Here is a 19,900-nt window from a genome sequence, read left to right as displayed (position 1 = left end):
GACATTCAAAACATAGTAAAAGATGTAAGATACAGTCAGGTACATTATACATTATTGAGTGGCAAAATGAAGGGGTCCCATTGTGTATATTGATGAGCCAGACCAGTGAAGGGCGACCAAAAATTTTACTACTATACTGTGGGTGTGGCTTATGCAGGACACCCTGCATTTTTCTTTCAACAGCTTTCAGTGCAAATTGGATGCTCTGGAGTGGAGCTCCATTTCTGATACCATACTATGTCTCCCCTGTCCAGGCAGTAGCCCACCCCTGGGCCAGACTATCATAAGTCCAGGTCTTATTGGGGAGAGGTGCTCTTCCATATAATGTTATGGAGAGTAACATGGATAAGATTCTGTCAGACTTCCAGATCTGAACAATCAGGTGGTACTAGCTAATTGTGGTAATAACCAGGGGCCAGAAGATAGCAGTGGTGGTGGTAGATGTAGTGATATCAACTGACAGCAACATCAGGAAAAATGAGAATGAAAAGCTCAAGAAGTAGCAGGGCTTGAAAGATGAATTAAAGGAGATACAGAAAATAAAAGGTGAAGTGGTCCCAGTGATGGTTCAAGAACTCAAGACTGATTCCTACATTGAGATAGTAGTTCAAAAATATCTCAGAAACATTGTCAGAACTTTCTGTGTGAACTTCAGAAGAATGCAGTCTAGGAATGATTAATTAAGGCATTATGCAGAACCATCACATTCACACACCTGTCATAAAGGATCTGAGATTGAGCAAAATACATTCCATTCATAATATGAAAAGGGATATTTATTATAAGTATTGGTACAACTATAACCACTTACCAAACACCACACACCACACGCACACACCACACGTGCATGCACACACACACACACACACACACACACACACAATACATAGCTAAAGCACTATTGATTAATTCAAAAGCATTAAGGGTTATCCGGGTTTATATTCTTCTATGATTTTTGGTGCTTAGCTTTTCTTTCTTATTTAGATCAGGTCTCCATACAATGATAAAACATTTGGGAGAAAAGATGCAAATCACTATTCCAATACTGGAGGCTATGATAGAGAAAATCTCCACAGCAACCATATATTTTCCTTTTGTACTCAGGTATGTTGGAATAAAGGACAACCAGACACTGCAGAAAACCAACATGCTGAAAGTGATAAACTTGGCTTCATTGAAAGCATCAGGCAATTTCCTTGCTAGGAAAGCCACTATGAAGCTAATAAAGGCAAGGAAGCCCATGTAGCCCAAGACACAGTAGAACATGTAGTTGGATCCTTCATTGCATTCCAGAACTATTTCTACTGCCATTGAACTCATGTTAGCATCAGGGAATGGAGGAGACATTATCAGCCACACCGTGCATATAATCCCTTGAACAAAGGAGCAGCCAAATACTACAAACATGGCAAGTTTTTTTCCAGCCCACTTGGTGATCTTGGTCCCAGGCTTGGTAGCCATAAAAGCCAGAACCACAATGACAGTTTTGGCTAAAACACAAGAAATGACCACTGAGAAGACAACTCCAACAGCAGTTTGACGAAGGATACATGTCATCTTGGCTGGTTGGCCAATAAATAGCAAAGCACAAAGAAAAGATAACAAGAGAGCAACCAGGAGAACATAAGTCAGGTTCCGGTTATTGGCTTTAACAAGAGGAGTATCTTGGTATTCAATAAAAATCCAGAAGACTACAGCTGTAATGAAAGAACAGAAAACAGCAGAGCTGGCTAAAATAGTCCCTAAAATTTCTTTGTACCTTAAGAAAGTTAATGCTTTTGGGAGACACAAATCTTGGCTATTGTTTGGGTACTGATCTTCTGCACAATGAAAACAGTCATCCATGTCTAGAAAATAAAATATTAGTTTAGAAACAGGAAAGTTATGAAATCCCATCCACTAATTAAATAAGAAACTAGAAGTCAAAAAAAATGTTGACTTTCAATCTGAAAACTAAACAGGTTTCTTATAATTTGCACCTGAATCTAATATCAATAATGGCTAAAAAGGCAGGATATCCCATATATATCTGGATAAAGTCCAAAATTCTGTGATGAGTCTTAACTCACAAGATAGAAATCATAATATTAAGAGTGTCAGCAGGGGCGAGAGGACCAACCCCTGAGGAACCACACAAAGGAGGGGCCTAGGACTTGATCTCTGGCCTCCTGCTAACACTGACTGTGACTGACTAGAGAAGTAGGAGGTGAATAACTTCAAAACAGTGCCTCAGAGTCCCAATCCCTCCAGCCAGTGCAGAAGGATACCATGTCTATGGTATTGAAGGCCATCAAGAGGTCAAGAAGCACCAGGATAGAGGAATGATCCCTATCCCAGGCCTGCCAGAGATCATCCATTAGTGCTGTAGCCGGGCCTGAAACGAGACTACTGAGGCCAATATACAGTTGGTGGAGCTCACAGCTCCCTTGTCCACTTCATTAGGCATCACTAGGTCAGACTCCTCCCACACAACAGGACTAAGACAGGTCCCAGTCACCTCAACTGACTCATTGTCAGCCAATGTTGTGTTCCAATCATAGTCAAGGTCTGTCCAGATCTGAGTGATTTTATCTGCGAAAAACTTATTAAAGTCCTCAGCACTGCCCTGCAAAACTTATTAAAGTTCAAACACACACACAGTTAAGGAAGGAGCATGTCACTCTAAACAGGGCAGCTGGTTGGGATTCCACTGATGCAATCAAAGTGGCATGTTACATGCATCTATAACATAGAATAATATAAGGATATCAAGAAGTCCAATATGATCTCTGCTTTTATTTCCATTTGCAATTGAAATTATTATTCTTGGTTGCATAGCCATATATTGTTCATTAGATTTGATATTTTTGTCCATCTAATGAAGGAGTGTCAAACTCAACTTTATTGACAGCCATATCAAGGATGTGGTTGACCTCATGGGGCTGGGCAGGGTGGGTGTGGCTGATTGGATGGATGTGGTCAGCTTGATTCCACTCACTGGGCATGGTTCACTGGGTAGGTGTGGCCAGCTTAATGCTGCTCCCCAAATTGTTGCATATTTCCTCTTGGCATTGGGTAGACTGGTCTGAAGCCACACTATCCCTCTTTGTCTCCTCTTTACATTTGGTAGACCGGGCTGAAGCCCTACTGTTCCAATGTTTCCCTTTGTACAGGGTAGACCAGGCTGAAGTGATGTGAGTAGACTGGGTTGAAGTGACATGGGTAGATCAGGCTGAAGCAATGAAGGCTGGCCCCTTACATTTTCCAGGACAGCTCCATATGCTGGATCTGACCACATCATGGGCCACATCTGGCCTGCAGGCCTTGTGTTTGATACCCCTGATCTATTGAATATTTTCCATGGACTTGGAATAGGGAAATATTATTTATATTATGTTTTCATTGCACAGTCAGTCCGATATTTAGACTGAATTTGGCATATTCATCTACCTAATGAGTCCTTTACAAGTACATGGGATTAGGCAGATGTTAATTTTGATGGAGTTAAAGGTGTAATTTGAGGATGTAAACTGATCTGAGTAAAGCTGGCATGATGGCTTCAATGTACAGTATGTTTTTCACTGAATTTCAGATACTCTTCCAATGCTCTTTTTTCTTTTTCATTTGTCTGGTAGAGTTGTAACACTACATGCTTGATAAATAGAGTCAGTTAACATCATAGCATGCATGATGAAAAATGATTGCCATCATTTTTCTGGCCTTTCTCTCTAGGATTTTTGGTTCTACTTACATCCAGTCCCTATTTCAGCTATACATGTGCTTTGGTTCTTCAGGTTCTCTGAGCTTGCTACCATTCCTGCAGACATTTCATTATTGAGTTGTGTAATATCATCCCTCCATGGAAGGATGAGGTTTGCTGGCTGTTTTATTTGTTTTATAACTTCTCCATGCATGGATGATGTCAGCTTGCTTGGTAATGAAACATCTACAAGAAAATAACCAAACTCAGACAACACAAGGCTCTTTTTTTCTGTTTTTTTAAAATGTGATATTTCTTGATAAATTAAAACATCATGATTATCATCTATTTTGGATACTAAAATAAGTTATGTCTGTGATTATTAATGGCAGTAGATCCTTCAGCTTTCTGTGCAACATCTCTTACCTTCCTTGTTAGCAATCTTCCCATTAGGACATTGAAGACAATCATAGCAGCAAAACGGCTCCGATTCTATCCTTTTTTTTCTGTATCCTGAGTGGCACTTGCTATTACACAGTGAAAGTGGCTGGACCTATCCATTAGGAAAAGAGAGAATGCTTTTGATTGTACAAGATTGTACCTTCATTATTTATTTATATATTGATTTATTTGTTACACTTTCTTGTGGCAAACCAGAAATGGAGAATCCGTCCCAGAACTTCAGAAACAAGATCAGGTTTATGTATAACTTCCCTCCCTCATTTACATAATCCCATCAGATATGAAGTGACTATGTCTGACCAGAAGAAACAAACAAAATGAAGTCCAATGCAGAGAAAAGTAAAATCCTACACCTAGGTAAGAAAAACCCAAAACATACATACAAACTGTGTGAAATCATACTCAACAGCAGTGACTGTGAGAGAAATCTTGGAGTCTTAGTGGACAACCAACTAAACATGAGCCAGAGCAATGTGCAGTGACAGCCAAAAAGGCCAATACAATCCTGAGCTGCATCAACAGAGAGATACACTCTAAGACTAGAGAGGTACTGATACAATTCTATAAAGCCCTAGTTAGACCACACCTAGAGTACTGCATTCAGTTTTGTTCACCACTCTACTGTAAAAAAGACACTGAAACAATAGAGAAAGTGCAGAAGAGAACAACCAGAATGATTAGGGGACTGGAAACTGGAACTTTTGAAGAAAGGTTGAAGGAACTGGATAGTCTAGTAAAGAGGAGGTCTAGGGAGGACATGATAACAGTCTTCCAATACTTGAGGGGCTGCCACAGAGAAGAGAGGGTCACACTGTTTTCCAAAGCACCAGAAGGCCAGACAAGGAGCAACAGTTGGAAGATGACCAAGGAGAGATTCAACCTGGAAATAAGGAAGAACTTTCTGATGGTGAGAATGATCAACCAGTGGAACAGCTTGCCTGCAAAGGTTGTGAATGCTCCAACACTAGAGACTTTCAAAAAGAGATTGTACTGCCATTTGTCTAGAATGGCATCGGGATAGATAGATGATAGATAGATAGATAGATAGATAGATAGATAGATAGATAGATAGATAGATAGATAGATAGATGATAGATAGATAGATGATAGATAGTTAGATAGATAGATAGATAGATAGATAGATAGATAGAGAGAGAGATGATAGAGAGAAAGAGAGAGAGAGAGATGATAGATAGGTAGGTAGATAGGTAGATAGGTAGATAGGTAGATAGGTAGATAGGTAGATGGGTAGATAGGTAGATAGGTAGATAGGTAGATAGGTAGATAGGTAGATAGGTAGATAGGTAGATAGGTAGATAGGTAGATAGGTAGATAGGTAGATAGGTAGATAGGTAGATAGGTAGATAGGTAGATAGGTAGATAGGTAGATAGGTAGATAGGTAGATAGGTAGATAATGTGGATTCAGCCTTTGCGGGAACTCAGCACCAGACCCATTAAACAAATTGCAGTAGTATAGCTTGGTGAAAATTCATAGACTTTCCAGTTCTAGATTAAGAGCCTGTGCCTAAACTTCCATCACTCATTATTAGCCTGGGCAAAAATACCATTTTCAAACACTGCTTTCTCCTAAGCAATAGTGTCAGCTTTCCTCTTCCCATAAAGTAAAAATAATTTGAGCCACCCTCTGTGGCCCTAGATAACTACCAGCAAATAAGAACCCAAGAATTTCCTACTCCCCAAGTCACAACTCCTGTCAAAGTCCTTCCTTTTCTTTTGTTTTTGTTCTTCTTGAACTGGAACTCAGTACTATAACTTGAACTATGAACTGGAATTCAGTAATCATGGCTAGTGATACGGTGTGATCCTCAGCACTGTGCTCTATCTTTAGACTCCATATTCTATACTTTATACTGCCACAATTTAGAATAGCTTTTGGAATTTTTCAATGGAAAAAAACCCATGCTGCACCATAGGAATAACAAAGCAAGGATAATAAAATAAAATTTAGTAAAACAAACATAACAAAGCCAGGAAGAAATTGTTGTATACAATACTGTGAAATATTTCATTTTAAAGATCCCAAAAATATCCATTGGGATATTTATATATTGGAATTGTTTTATATAATTTTTATTCCATCATTTACTCTTCTTTGAAGCAGAACTTCCGTAAATGGGGGAGAATCGTTTTTAAATAAATGATATTTCAGTTCAGTAAGTTATTTCAATAGGTTAAAATTTGGTGTGTGTGTGAGAGAGAGTGTCACGTGTTTTTGCTGAATTTAAAAGTTAAGAGAGACTAGGATAGATCTATTTTGGCCTTGTTCTGGCCTCATCAGCTAGCCATACCCTCTCACTGGGATTTGAACTTTGAACATATGTGTTTGTGTGTGTGTGTGTGTATGTGTGTGTGGTACCTCTACTTTAGAACGCCTCTACTTAAGAACTTTTCTAGATAAGAACCGGGTGTTCAAGATTTTTTTGCCTCTTCTTAAGAACCATTTTCTACTTAAGAACACGAGCCAAGAAAAATTTCTCAGAAAATTTGAGAATGGCATGAAGGCCCAACAAGTTTCCTGCCATTCTCCCTGGGTTTCTCTCTCTGATGTAGTGTATGGGAGGCAACCTCACGCCGGGTGTATGGGAGGCACGTGCTCCTCCTCACTGCCTCAGAGTCTCTCTTTTTTTTAAGCCTTAAAGTTTTGGATTTTTTTGACTCCCCTCACCTTGCCTTCTTTCTTCGGCAGCGACTGTTCTTCTCCTCTTCTTCTTTCTCCTCCTCCCACCCAAATTCCAAGCATTTACTTCTTTCCTAATGGGTTTGCACACATTATTTGCTTTTACATTGATTCCTATGAGAAAAAGTGCTTCTACTTACAAACTTTTCTACTTAAGAACCTGGTCACAGAACAAATTAAGTTCTTAAGTAGAGGTACCATTGTATGTATGTGCATGTATGTGTGTGCATATATATATGTGTGTGTGTGTTTGTGTGTGTGCAGATACAAATGAACATTGATAAATTACTAGTTAGAATTCTGTCACTTTGTGCAATATCAATGAAATTATTTTATCTGATATACTCTTTTAGATTATTCCAAAGCTTTTAATCAGATTTATCCTTTGCTATTTGATCTTTGGACAATAAATACAAATTAGAATTATTCTAACTGATGCATGTGACTATGGAATTCCAAACCATCTTTTACATATGTCCCCATACTTTTTTTCCCCTTGTGGCCTGGATAATACATGGAAGTAGAAAAAAGCAAGGATGGGCTGTTGGGGGTTCGCAGGGGTTTGGGAGAACCTATAGCTAAGATTTGGGGCAGTTCAGAGAACCCTCAAATCCCACACCTGACCCTTACTCACCCTTCCCTACCCGCCAGCTCACCCTTCCCAGCAATTCCCACGCAGCCCATTTTGGATGCAAAAGGAGGATCTGCAGGGTGAACAATGGGCCTACCAGAAGTTTGGGAAGGCCAGAAACATGTCAATTTCCAGCCTCCAGGGGACCTCCGGAGCCTGGGAAAGCGATTTTTGCTCTAACAAAGGCTTGAGGAAAGCCCCCACTCTATCATGGTATATGAGGCCGACTAGGCCATGCCCATCATGCCTATGCCAACCCAGCAACCAGGCAGAGAACCCTTTGTAAAAATTTTGAAGTCCACCCCTGGGAAAAAAAATCCATGGATGGTTTTATTTCTGTAAATTATTTATTTATTTATTTATTTGACTTCTATGCCGTCCAATCCCGAAGGACTTAGGGTAGCTTATAATAATAATATATACAAATAAGTACAGAAACAATAAAAAGAAGTTGGATATAATATCTAAAACTATAAAATCTACAATAAAAAGAACCCATTAATTAAAACAGTCTTGATCACATACATACATACCATTCATACAATTTGGCCATGTCAGTTGTTAGTTCATGCCCCCCCACGGCCTGCTGGCAAAGCCGGGTCTTTGTGGCCTTATGGAAGGCCAGTAGAATGGGAGCAGCATGGGCATCAGGGGGTGGTTGGTTCCATAGAACTGGTGCAGCCACAGAGAAGGCCCTACTCCGTGTTCCCACCAATCAGCATTGCTAAATTGATTGGACCTGGAAGAGGCCAACTCTGTGTGCTCTTATTAGTCTCTGGGAAGTATGTGGCAAGAGGCAGTCTCAGAAATAGTCTGGCCCTGAGCCATGTAGGGTTTTTTAGGTAATAACGAACACCTTAAATTGTGCTTGGAGACTAACAGGAAGCCAGCGCAGCTCACAGAGCATAGGTGTTATATGAGTATACCAAGGCATACCCAAGACAGCTCTCGCAGCTGCATTTTGGACTGTTTGCAGTCTCCAAACACTCTTCAAGGGTAGTCCCATCTAGACCGCATTGCAATAATCAAGATGGAAGGTGATGAGGGAAGATGGGATGTCAAAATGGAAGATGGGATGTTGGGATGTAAATATTTCTATCAGTGGAATAATTATGGAAAGAAATCTAAAAAGTAAATACACCATACCTGATTAAATCTTCTAGGCCACATAATAGAATCTTCAGGAGAAGAGAATGTTATTTCTTGAGAATCCATGCCATTGATTCCTCCAATTCTGACTCTCAGAAAAGACTGATTCGGAAATACAATCCAGTTCATAATATCAAATCCAACTTCTAACTCTCCCTTCTGATTGAAGGAAACTTTTTCCCCTGCACTGTTATTGAAAGACACCCTCCTTACAAACTGGTTGAGCTAAATTTAAGAAAGAAGAAGTAGAAAACAAAGTAAGAGAGTAAGTAGAAATTTCAGTACATAAAGAATAATGTTCCTTGCTCTTTGGAGAATTCAGAGAATGAATCCTTTAAGACAGAGGTGTTAAACTCACACCTTGTTGGCTGGATGTGTCATGTTGCATGCTGGCCATGCCCGCCCCAGGTTAGGGAAGGGAGAAAAAGTTGTGATACATCTTGGAATGACAACAACAGTTTGATCCCCTGCTTGATCCCATGCTTTAAGTGCTTTTAGGGGTCTAGAAGGTAACACAAAGATAGGTTGGAGATTGTATGAAGTTCTTTAACTCAGCTGGATCCAGGGAAGGCTTCTTGAGGAGGGGCCTCACAATCGCTTCCTTTAATGGTAATGGGAAAAACCCCTCACTAAAGGAGGCATTGATCAAAGCCTGGAACCACTTCGTGTCACCTCCCTGCTGGCCAAAACCAGCCAGGAGGGGCATGGGTCCTGTAGACAAGTGGAGGAACTCACTTCTCCCATAGCCTTGTCCATTCCTCAAGAGTCATGGGATCAAACTAATTCCACACAATAGGATTAAGATCTACCCCTGTCATCTCAGTCTGACTTGCCCAATCAGAGTCCAGGTCCATCCGAATCTGGGCGACTTTATCCACTAGAAACTGAACAAATGCCTCAGCTCTACTCTGCAGGGGCTCCTGTGCTCCCTCCACATTAAGGAGGGAATAGTCATTCTAAAAAGGGTGGCTTGGTGCGAATCTGCAGATGCAATAAGTGTTGAAAAATGTGAACATTTTGCTGCTTGTAGTGGCACTAGGTAAGTCCTAGTAAAGACTCTTAACAATGTTTGGTCAAATTCAGAGTTACTGGTACACAAGCATCATTCTTCTGGCACTTCAGCTCCCAGAGTTCCTTGGTAAATCAAGGAGCTCTCCTTGATCCACTGCCAAAGAGAGGTCACAAAGGCGCAATCCGGTCCAGTGCCCTTGATGAAGCCCTGTTCCAGGTAGCCTTCAGTGACTCAGTCGGATTGTGGTCAAGAGAATCAGGTATTTCTCCAAGCTCCATCAGGAACCCTTCAGGGTCCATTAGGCATCTGTGAAAGAACCATTTAATCGGCTCTGCCTCCCTGGAGGATTGGCATCTTAAAGTCCAGCCTCAGCAGGAAACATATCACATAGTTCACTCACACTAAAAGCATAATTTTAAAGATATAGTTCACTTACACCAAAAACATAATTTTAAAGATTTAATTAGAAAGAATCTTATGTCTAGATAAATGCTCATATTTAGGCTGTAAAAAGGCTTGGAGAATAGCATCCTCCCCAATCTAGAATCTATTAGTTTACCTGCAAATATGATCAGCCCTCTGCAATTTGCAGTTTCCTTGCCTAGTTACTTAGACATTACTTAGACGTAATGCTTAGAACATTACCTTCCATGGCTGCTGTTTCAAAAGATTTAGTTTGGCTTCATGATATCCTACTCGTTTTCTGAATACAGATGCCTGGATATGATTCAAAGCATGTGCCACTGCAAAGGCTGCATTGTAGACACTGTAGCTGTGGCTAGTCATGTCCATTTCAAATACAGATGAAGGAAGATTTCCAAGTTTTTCTTCACCAGTGCAGATGACTGCATCTGTCTCTTCCATCGTAGAGTTGGAGAATGAACATTCAAAAGCATTTTCCCAGAAGAGCTTGATAATGGCATCTTTTTTGTTCACATTAGGCTTTCTCATTTGAAGAAATTCATGGAATCCCAAAACCACCCTTGAGTGAATTTCAAAGGAAAGAGCACCATGGAGGAAGTCTATGTCATCATTCCTTTGGAAGGGAAGTGATGTGAACTGCATCTGAGCTGTCAGCACCCACACTTTAACTTTTGCCAATAATGGTACATCTTCCACTTGGGATATGGTAGGAATTATCCTCAAAATAATCATATCTTCAGCTTCACCATGGATTAACACTACATTAGCAGAGCTTCTCATAATAACTTTGAAAGTTTCAATCCCAGCTTCCACAGAAGCCAAAATATTATTAGAATAAGTAATTGCTGGCAAAGTTGCTGTAAAAGCAAAACATATGCCACTCACAGAAAGCAGGGCTCCAAGATCTTCTACAAACCTTTCACCATTCTCACTATTTGAATAGAGCATCCCAATCCAGGTCCACTGGAAATGGAGCATCAATTGAAGAATACTGTTGTATTCATGGTGCACATTTGGGAACATCTGTTGGTTTAAAACAACCCGTGCTTTTTCATTTTTCTCTGGGGTTGAGCCATATATGAACTAAGAAAGAGAGGGAAAAGTGGGATGGGGGAAAATCACCTTCAATTTTATGGGGAGAAGAAAAGTTAGGCAAAACAAAAGCCAGGAATTAGAAATTAAATGGTGTTTTCAAGCTTCCATTGTAGCCATGCTTTATATGTTATAATGGAAATGTTATGGAAAGTAAGTGAGAAATTATGAATTAGCTAGCTTTTCATGGAAATAAATCAGCAGAAGATATGTAGAATTTAATTACACACTGGAATATTTGGTTAGTCCCTGCATCAGTGACCAGTGGTAATGTTTCCATCAGATCATCTTGCAGTTCATGGAACAGCAATGTTTGCATCTCAGGAGTGGATTTCAAGTTACCTTGCTGCATGGGTATGCTTCACCCATGAACACTTTCACGGTAACAATTTTTTTTTAAAAAAAAATTAAAAATGCCAAAAGGGATGATGACTGCATACACAGTGCCATGATTCAGCTTCTATCCAGGCTCAGAAGAAAAAAAAATTAACAAAAATTTAAAAAATTCAATTTTTTTAATTTTTTTTTAAAGATGGTAGAATCCATAGACTGGCACAGACCAATCCAGTTTGGTGATGTCATCATGATGTCACCAGCAGTTCACTATCAGTTTGGGCGAACCGGTCCAACCGGTCCGAACCCACCCCTGCTGCATCTTACTAATAAAGCAGAACTTGTATTTCAACCTCTAGTTTTGAATATGATATATGTTGAAAATAATTACCTTCAGAGATAATAAAATACACTCAACAGGCTCAGTGGTCTGTTAGTTTACAGTTTGTTTGGGTGTAGTGTATTTATTTTTATAGTCTAAGAAGATACTATCCAGTGAATATAATTAATACCCTATGAATTTTAACTGGTTTCTTTCTCTACAGTTGAATTTATATATATATATATATAATATGTAAAGGGATTGGATATATATAAAGGGATTGGATACTGTAGCCCAGAGGTTAATTCCCTGCCTTACAAGGCAAAGATTGCAAGTTCAAGTCCCAGTGAGGGTATAGATCTATCCTAGTCTCCCTTATTTTTCAAATTCAACAAAAACATGTGACACACACACACACATATATATATCTATATATATCTATATATATCTATCTATCTATCTCTCTCTCTCTATATATATATATATATATATGAATTTACTATATGATGCGTATATATATATATATATATATATATATATATATATATATATATATATATCACATGTTTAAGCTGAATTTGAAAATTAAGGGAGACTAGGATAGATCTATTTCGGCCTTATTTTGGCCTCATGAGCTAGCCATACCCACTGGGACTTATATATATGTCTTTCACATTTTCTTTCTTTTCTTCCTTTTTAAAAAGAGAATGTAAGGGATAGGATTTCTTAAAAATAATAATAACAATATTAGTACTGTGATTTTAGAGTTTGTGCATATAATTACCCTTGAAATTTAAGTGGAGATGAAAACCATGGAAAATCAAGTAAGATAGACTATGAGAAGTCTAAGCATCACTAATCTAAAATAATGATATCAAATGGATAAACAATTTACAAAAAGCTAAATAAACTAGGTCTAAACCTATTAATAATATATAACTAATTATATCAAGCAAATGAATTAGTTTAAAACTCTTCATGATACAATGGGCTCATTTACCTCTACTTCATGACAAACAAATATCACTGGAAGGAAAACATGAAAGACTTCAAAAACCTCATTTTTCTCAGCAGGCATTGTACCTGTGGCATCTTGTAGAGGGATAAGATGGTGGCCAAATGGTCTCCAACTGCTGATGTTGGTCCTCCAATGACAGTGATTGGTCTTTTTTCTATGTCACACCTGTAGTTCGGGATGAATCTCTCCTTGAGGGAGAATAGTTCTAATGAGGCACGATAAGTCCATGTGGGATGAAAATAACCGTTATAGATATGGAAGCCCAAGGTATGATTGGGTAAAATGTGGGGATTTTCATTCATCTCCTTGAGTGCAAATTGCAAAGCCAGGAATTGCTGATACATTGGTGTCATCACTCTGAAAGGAAAATTATGCACACAGTTCAAGAAATGACAATTTAAAAAGTTTGCTGAAACATATTTTTTAAAAAACTTGGCATCCATGTTCATGAATGTGGAGAAATATTGTCATCTTCAGCTGTATGTTTCTCATCAGTTTTTACAAGCTCAATATTCTAAACATTTTATATATAATTGTTAAAGTAATGACTTCTGTTCCCCCTGAACAAATTCTTTTCTATTGCTATTTTCAATAGGGAAATAACTTTGGAGCAAGTAATGTTTGCAATACATGGTGTGGAAGCATATACCAGCACAGTGGTTCCTTAAAATACTTTGTTCATTGTTTTTTGCATGTTAATATGAAATCACAATTTGTTTGTTTGTTTGACTTCTATGCCGTCCAATCTCGAAGGACTCAGACTCTTTATCCAGATTCTTTAATTTTATCTGTTTAGTTTTCAATTTTATCCTGATCATTATTAAAGTAAAAATACTAACAGTTAGTATGTATTGAGTGAAATATAATTCATTATCTATACATTAGGTAAAAAAATTAAATGTGTTCCCTTCTTTGAAAATATTTCTTGGTCCCACAAAAATGTTAATGTGATGGAAAGTCGTAGCTCAACAAATATAGATTATGCACAATCTCTTTCTTTCATTAGATAGAATGCTATTCATTGCCTATGAGGAAAACATCTTAGATAAGATTCCATATAAATATGTGTCTCAGTGTTTCAAATAAAATTACAGGATTTCATCAAAGAGTTTACTAGATGGTGCTTCGCTGAAGTCCATCACTGTATAGAATATGTAGATCTTAGACAAAATGCCTATGATAACAAAGTCTCCAGGTTCATATTGCTGGTGAAGAAAAGGAAGAGGTTCGCTTATGCTGCATTTAGCAATGGGAATCGTGCACACAGCTAGGGGTAAAAGCACTATAATTAATGCTTCAAATACCACCATGCTGAATGAAGCAGTTTTTCTAAGCCAATTCATTTCTCTCAGATCTGTCTTTCATTAATTTAGATGGTCCAAGTCCTAGCATAAGTAACAATGTTCAGAGTTCAGAATTCTAACTATCTTTATGCCCAGTTTGGAATATTGGGTTGTGTTTTCTCATTCCCCTTTATTTTGTTATATTTCATTTCTGTTCATCCTGTTTGTGATCCACGAGGAACTCAAGTTATCATGCTTAAATGGATAATTATAGAGGAAGGATTACTAACCGAAAATTATAAATAAATCATAAGTAGGAAAGCTCATTGGACATCCCCCCTCAAAAATCCATGTGTTTTCAAGGGGATTAGGTAATAATTGTTCTTGTTTGAATGGGTTCAATTATATTCCTGGAATTGAAAGAGGACATTGAAGTATAATTACATTAGTAATTACATTGAGGACATTATCAATTTGTAATCCAAAGTTCTAGAAAATAAGAAAGAAAACAGAACTGAAAGAAATGACGGACTTGAACACTGGCCCAAATCAAATAAATTGAAATTCAATGCTGAGAAAAGTAAAATCCTATAGCTAGATAAGAAAAACCAAAGATGCACATATAAACTGGGTGAAACCACACGCTGTGACTGCAAGAGGGATCTTGGAGTCTTGGTGGTTAACCAACTCTCTCTCTCTCTCTCTCTCTTTCTCTCTGTTTGTGTGTGTGTGTGTTTGTGTTTGTGTGTGTGTTTTCATAGATTTTCATGGGTAAAGGTATATTCAGGTTTCTTCCCATGTAATCTCTGTAATTTACATGGGAAGAAACCCGAATATGTCAAGACCTACGTATGTATGTATGTATATATGTATGTATGCATGCATGCATGCATGTATAAAGATAAAATAGCCATCATGATCTCTGGAACATTTAAAATGCATTTAAAACTACTAAAAAATTACTGAGCTTTCATCAATCCCTGTTGAGTATTAAAATCCCCATTGAAGAAATGCTTGCTTTTATATAATGCTGTTCAATTTGGTCATTGTGTGCATAACATGCCCACACCCTTCCTTCCCTCCTGTACTTGTGGCTTTATTGTTTCAGTCTTAGTCATGCTGGTGGATGGGATTTCTGTTGACTCCTTCCAACATTCCAACTGCCACTTTCTCTTCCTGGGGGGCAAAGTGAGGTCATTGGGCATTGCTTTGAAGGTATTTATTGCTTTCTTGCATGCAGTTGAGGTTTATTATATCTTCTTTGGGCTAATCTCTATGTCTATGGGGGAGCAATTTTCCTGGATCTCTATTCAACCCTAATGATCCATCCCCCTTGCTATGGTTAGCTCTGGCCCAGCTCATGCCCCAAGGACTGAGGAGGTGGATGTAGGGGAAACATCAACATGTCATAGGCCTGTTTTACTGCCAACAGAGTCAGATGGTGAATTGTCCTCTGCAGAAGGAAGTGGCGGTGAGATGGAGGAGGGGGGCTTGGAAGACGGCCCAGGAAGAAGTCAATCATCCTTATCTTCCTTAGATTCAGATGAGGAAATAATGATAGACCCATGCATGTGTAGAACTATGCATAGGAGTGAACAGCTTCAAAAGTATTATAGGAGATAATTGAGTCCACCTGTGGTTGGGCGGGGTTCAAGTAATTAGGGCTGCTGTTAAATTAGCAGCGTGCTGGCCTCGCAGTGTGGCAATTATTTGATCGTACGGGTTTGGACTGTGACTTGCTATTTCAGGACTCTGCTTGTTGATTTTTCAAGACTTTGAAACCAAGGCAGGGCAAAGCGTGTGTGTTTCAACTTGTGGGAGAAGGAGGGCTGTGATGTTTCTTCACAGTTGCTAGCTAAGTACTTAAGGACTGTTTAAGGGGTTTTTACAGCCTACAAGTTTGTTTTGGGAAAAGCGCTCTTTGCAATACAAAAAGAGTGCTTTCTTTCTTTTAGATTTTGTGATAAAAAACATTGTTTTTGAATTTTCAAGTGTGTGTGTGTCTGAATTTTTTACCCTTGAATTTTCGGGAGGCTCATACCATAGAGCCAGGTGGAACACCCCTTAAGTTATTGCCAGTGTCTTAATGCTTGGTATGCTGATGGTGTATTGATGTGTCTGTTAAGTGAGTTGTCGTGCACCCTAGTTTTTAGTCATTTTGCCATTTCTCCTATAAAGTGACTTGCACAATTGCTACAGTCATAGTTCCCTGTAAGCTGTGCAGTGAGCTGGGGTGCGGGCAAATTCCAAGGATGGCACACCCTTTTTCAAGCTAGTGCACAGGAGAGAGGGTTCCGTCCTGCGAGGAGACGCCCACCGAGCTACGGGTCCCGCCGCCGTTGCCTTCTTTCCCTCTGCCTCTTTTTCCTCATGCAGCCCGAGCCCCCCTTTGCAAGTCCGCCCTGGCTTTTGCTTCACCCCACGATTTCCCCACAATTTCATCTAGGCTGCTTCTTGCCTCCTTTTGAACTGTGGGGAAATCGCAGGGCAAAGCAAAAGCCAGGGTGGGAGAGAAGCGTGGGGGTGGGAAAGGAGGAGAGCCCCTCAGCGCTTCCCCTCCGCCAAGCTGCCTGCTTGTCCTTGTGCCATGCTGTTACCTCCTGGCTTTTTCCAGGGACCTTTGGAAGGCGCTCAGGGAGGGGGGATTGGGGGTGGCTGCAGCGGCTTCTTGTCCTCCTCATCCAGCTGCTAATGCCCACCTGGCCCCTCTTGCAGTCCCTTTGCTGAGAGCACTTTTGTCCCAGGCTGTCAGTGAAAGGGCTACAGGAGAGGAGAGGCAGGCGTTCTTCTCACAGCGGAGGCAGGATTTGGAATGCCGGGCGTGCGTGCATGCATGCGTGCTCCCCCATTCCCCTGCCAGCCTGCCCAGAACATTTAAAATAGCTCCAGGTCAGAGGCACCGGCACCGGAAGTGCCTCGCCCAGCTGGAGCTTCCCTGGCGGGGGTGGCACCAAGTGTCCTTTGGGGCCCGGCGGGAGGGCACCGGTAGCACCGACACCAAGTAGTGACCTCTAAGTCCAAAAACAACCCCCACGCACACTTTTCTAGGGCCGCACAAGGAGCCAGGCATTGGAGTTTGAGGTGGGGAGTGACGAAAGTGCGGAGGCCAGTGCCACGGCCGCCTCCACCCACCAGTATCTCCGGCCCCCTTGCGCCCATAGCTTCTCACCGCCGCCGCCCATCCGCCCGATCCACCCCTTTCTCCAGCTCCTCCCACAGTAGTTGCTGCAGCAGCAGCAAGCGCTCGGAGAAAACCTTCTGACAGTGGAGGCCAGCGAAGGTTCTTTGGAATGTCGGGGGCGCATGCATGTGCGCTCCTCATCCCCCTGCCAGCCCACCTGGAACATTCTTCAGGCCTCTGCAGAGAAGAAAGGAAGAGAGAGAAAAAGAGAACAAGAGAGAGGGAGAGAGAGAGAAACAAGAGAGAAAGAGTGAAAGAGAAAGCAAGAGAAAGAGGGGGCAAGAGGGAGAGATAGCAAGGGAGAGAGAATAAGAGAGAGAAAGTGTGTGTGTGTGAGAGAAAGAAAGCAAGAGAGAGAGAAAACAAGAGAGAAAGAGTGTGAGAGAAAACAAGAGAGAAAGTGTGAAAGAGAGAGAAAGCAAGAGAGAGCGAGAGAGAGAAAGAAACAAGATAGAAAGAGTATGAGAGAGAAAGCAAGAGAGAGAGAAAGAAAAGAGAGAAAGAGAACAAGAGAGAGAGAGAAAGAGAGCAACAGACAAAGCGAGATAGAAAGGAGAAAGGGAGAGAGAAAGTGAGAAAAAGAGAGAGAGAGCAAGAGAGAGAGAGAGAGAGACAAAGAAAGCAACAGAGAGAGAAAGAAAGAGAGAGAAGAGAGGAAGGGAGTGAAAGTGAGAGAGAGCAAGAAAGAGAGAGAAAGGAGAGAGGAAGGGAGTGAGAGAGAGTGAGAAAGAGGAAGACACTTGATTTAAAGCATATGGTAAAAGCACTTAAATAATAAGAGAGATAAAAAAAACCCAGCCCTCACCTGTTTTTATTAATAGTTATGTTTTTGTTTTTGCTGGTTGTTGTAGTTTTAATAATAATAGATTTTGGTTTTGTTTTATTATTAATTTCTTTTAATAAAAAGAAGGGATTTTTCTTGTTTGTTTGTTTGTTTGTTTGTTCATTTATTCATTTATTCATTTATTCATTTATTCATTTATTCATTTATTCATTTATTCATTTATTCATTCATTCATTTATTTATTCTATGCTGCCCAGTCCCAATGGGACTGCTGCTCAGATACTATACTTTTCCGCCCACACGAAAAAAAAATTAGAGGGAACATTGGCTACAGTTAATGTGATAAATTATTGAGGAAGTCTCCTCCTTCAGTAGAGCTTCTTTTGGGTGCATTACACTCTTCCTCAGTATTTGGTCACTGCACAGTGTTTGTGCCCATGTGGTCCAAGGATACATGCAGCCATTTCAGATGAGAGGTTAAGCAACACCAGGATAGAGATGTGACCCCTATCCTGGGGTCACCAGAGGCCATCCATCAGTGTGACCAAAGTAATTTCCACGCTGTAGCCAGACCTGAAGCCTGATTGAAATGGGTCCAAAGACTGTGTTATGGTGGGCCCTTTGCTAAGAGTCTCCCAGTGAGTTAGGAATGTAAATTCAAACACACGCCGGCACAGCAGAAATGAAGAATAGTTTATCCAAACCATTTTTTAAAGCACACACTTTAAAAAGAGCCAAATTTCTCTCACCCAGATAACAGTCCTGGAATGTGGCCAAAAGCAAAAACAAATGGACAATTAAGGCAGCTGTGAATCCTCACAGCCACTCCATTCTTTGAGTCCACAAAAGTTAGTTAACTGTGAAGTGTCCAAAAAGTCAGTAGAAGTCCTGGCAATGGTCTTTCTCCAAACAGATAAATAACCACACTCACACTCCCCAACACCCATAATTTATCACCAAACACATTAACCTAATTGCCTCAGCAACAGGTGTTCTCCTTTATCTTCGATGATACCTGCACAGCTGGTCTCTTCTTGTCATGAGCCTGCACATACCAGTAGATCACCCTCCGAGTCTGACATCTCACTAATGGGAGCATTAACTGATGGGCTGGCTGCCCCCATCTCTTCGTTTGATTCCCCTCCCCCACCATCTGACCTTGGCAATTAATCTTCATTATCAGAATCTGCTAGCAATAACACACATCTCTGTAAACCTGAGTATTCCCCTGAAGCAACGTCCAAATTCCCTGTTGCAGAAGCTGGCCCAGAGTCAACCACAACACCATCTAGAAAATATCTTGTTTAGTCTTACTAAATTATCAATACCAAGGTATTTGAAAGGCAACAGCAAAATTTTTACATCCAAAATGATATTTATATCAAGGACAGGGACAGGTTAGAAACTGGATGGTAGTGTGCAGTTTATATAGAAAAATGTGTAATATTTACAATTATATCAAAAATTCAATTTACTGAGAATGTTGGATACAGACATATCAACAGACATTAGAAATTTACAATCTTTGACAATAGGTACTTGGTTTCTATTTATGAATTTGATGTTCATGAGGTAAGAAAAGTCAAAGCCTTATTATTCAGAAGTAAAAGTTTAATGGTTCATTGTTTAAAATTGGGATAACGTATTACTAACCAGCTATACTCAATATGTACGGTATCTTAGGTTCTGATTTTCTGGCAGTTTTAAAGAATGTGTGGAAATGGAAAATAATTTATACAGCACTTGGAAGCTTGTATGAAAACCATGGGAATTCTGCATTTATTTATTTATTTATTTATTTATTTATTTATTTATTTATTTATTTATTTATT

General features: G+C 39.8%; 1 protein-coding gene across 1 annotated transcript; it reads right to left on the bottom strand.

Moving 5' to 3' along the window:
• Positions 1–936: 936 nt before the first annotated feature.
• LOC139154230 (vomeronasal type-2 receptor 26-like) lies at positions 937–19,192 on the bottom strand. The gene is made up of 8 exons (XM_070728659.1): positions 19,124–19,192; positions 13,913–14,025; positions 12,886–13,177; positions 10,278–11,018; positions 8,618–8,845; positions 4,106–4,232; positions 3,731–3,925; positions 937–1,847 (listed from the first exon to the last, which is right to left on the bottom strand). Exons 1-8 carry the CDS (start codon positions 19,190–19,192, stop codon positions 937–939), a joined length of 2,676 nt encoding a protein of 891 aa, XP_070584760.1.
• Positions 19,193–19,900: the final 708 nt, after the last annotated feature.

Source organism: Erythrolamprus reginae, chromosome Z (genome assembly GCF_031021105.1).
Source record: "Erythrolamprus reginae isolate rEryReg1 chromosome Z, rEryReg1.hap1, whole genome shotgun sequence".
Classification (NCBI taxonomy): Eukaryota; Metazoa; Chordata; class Lepidosauria; order Squamata; family Dipsadidae; genus Erythrolamprus; species Erythrolamprus reginae.
Note: the sequence above shows the minus strand (reverse complement) of the source record. Positions and strands in the feature narration are given on the sequence as shown.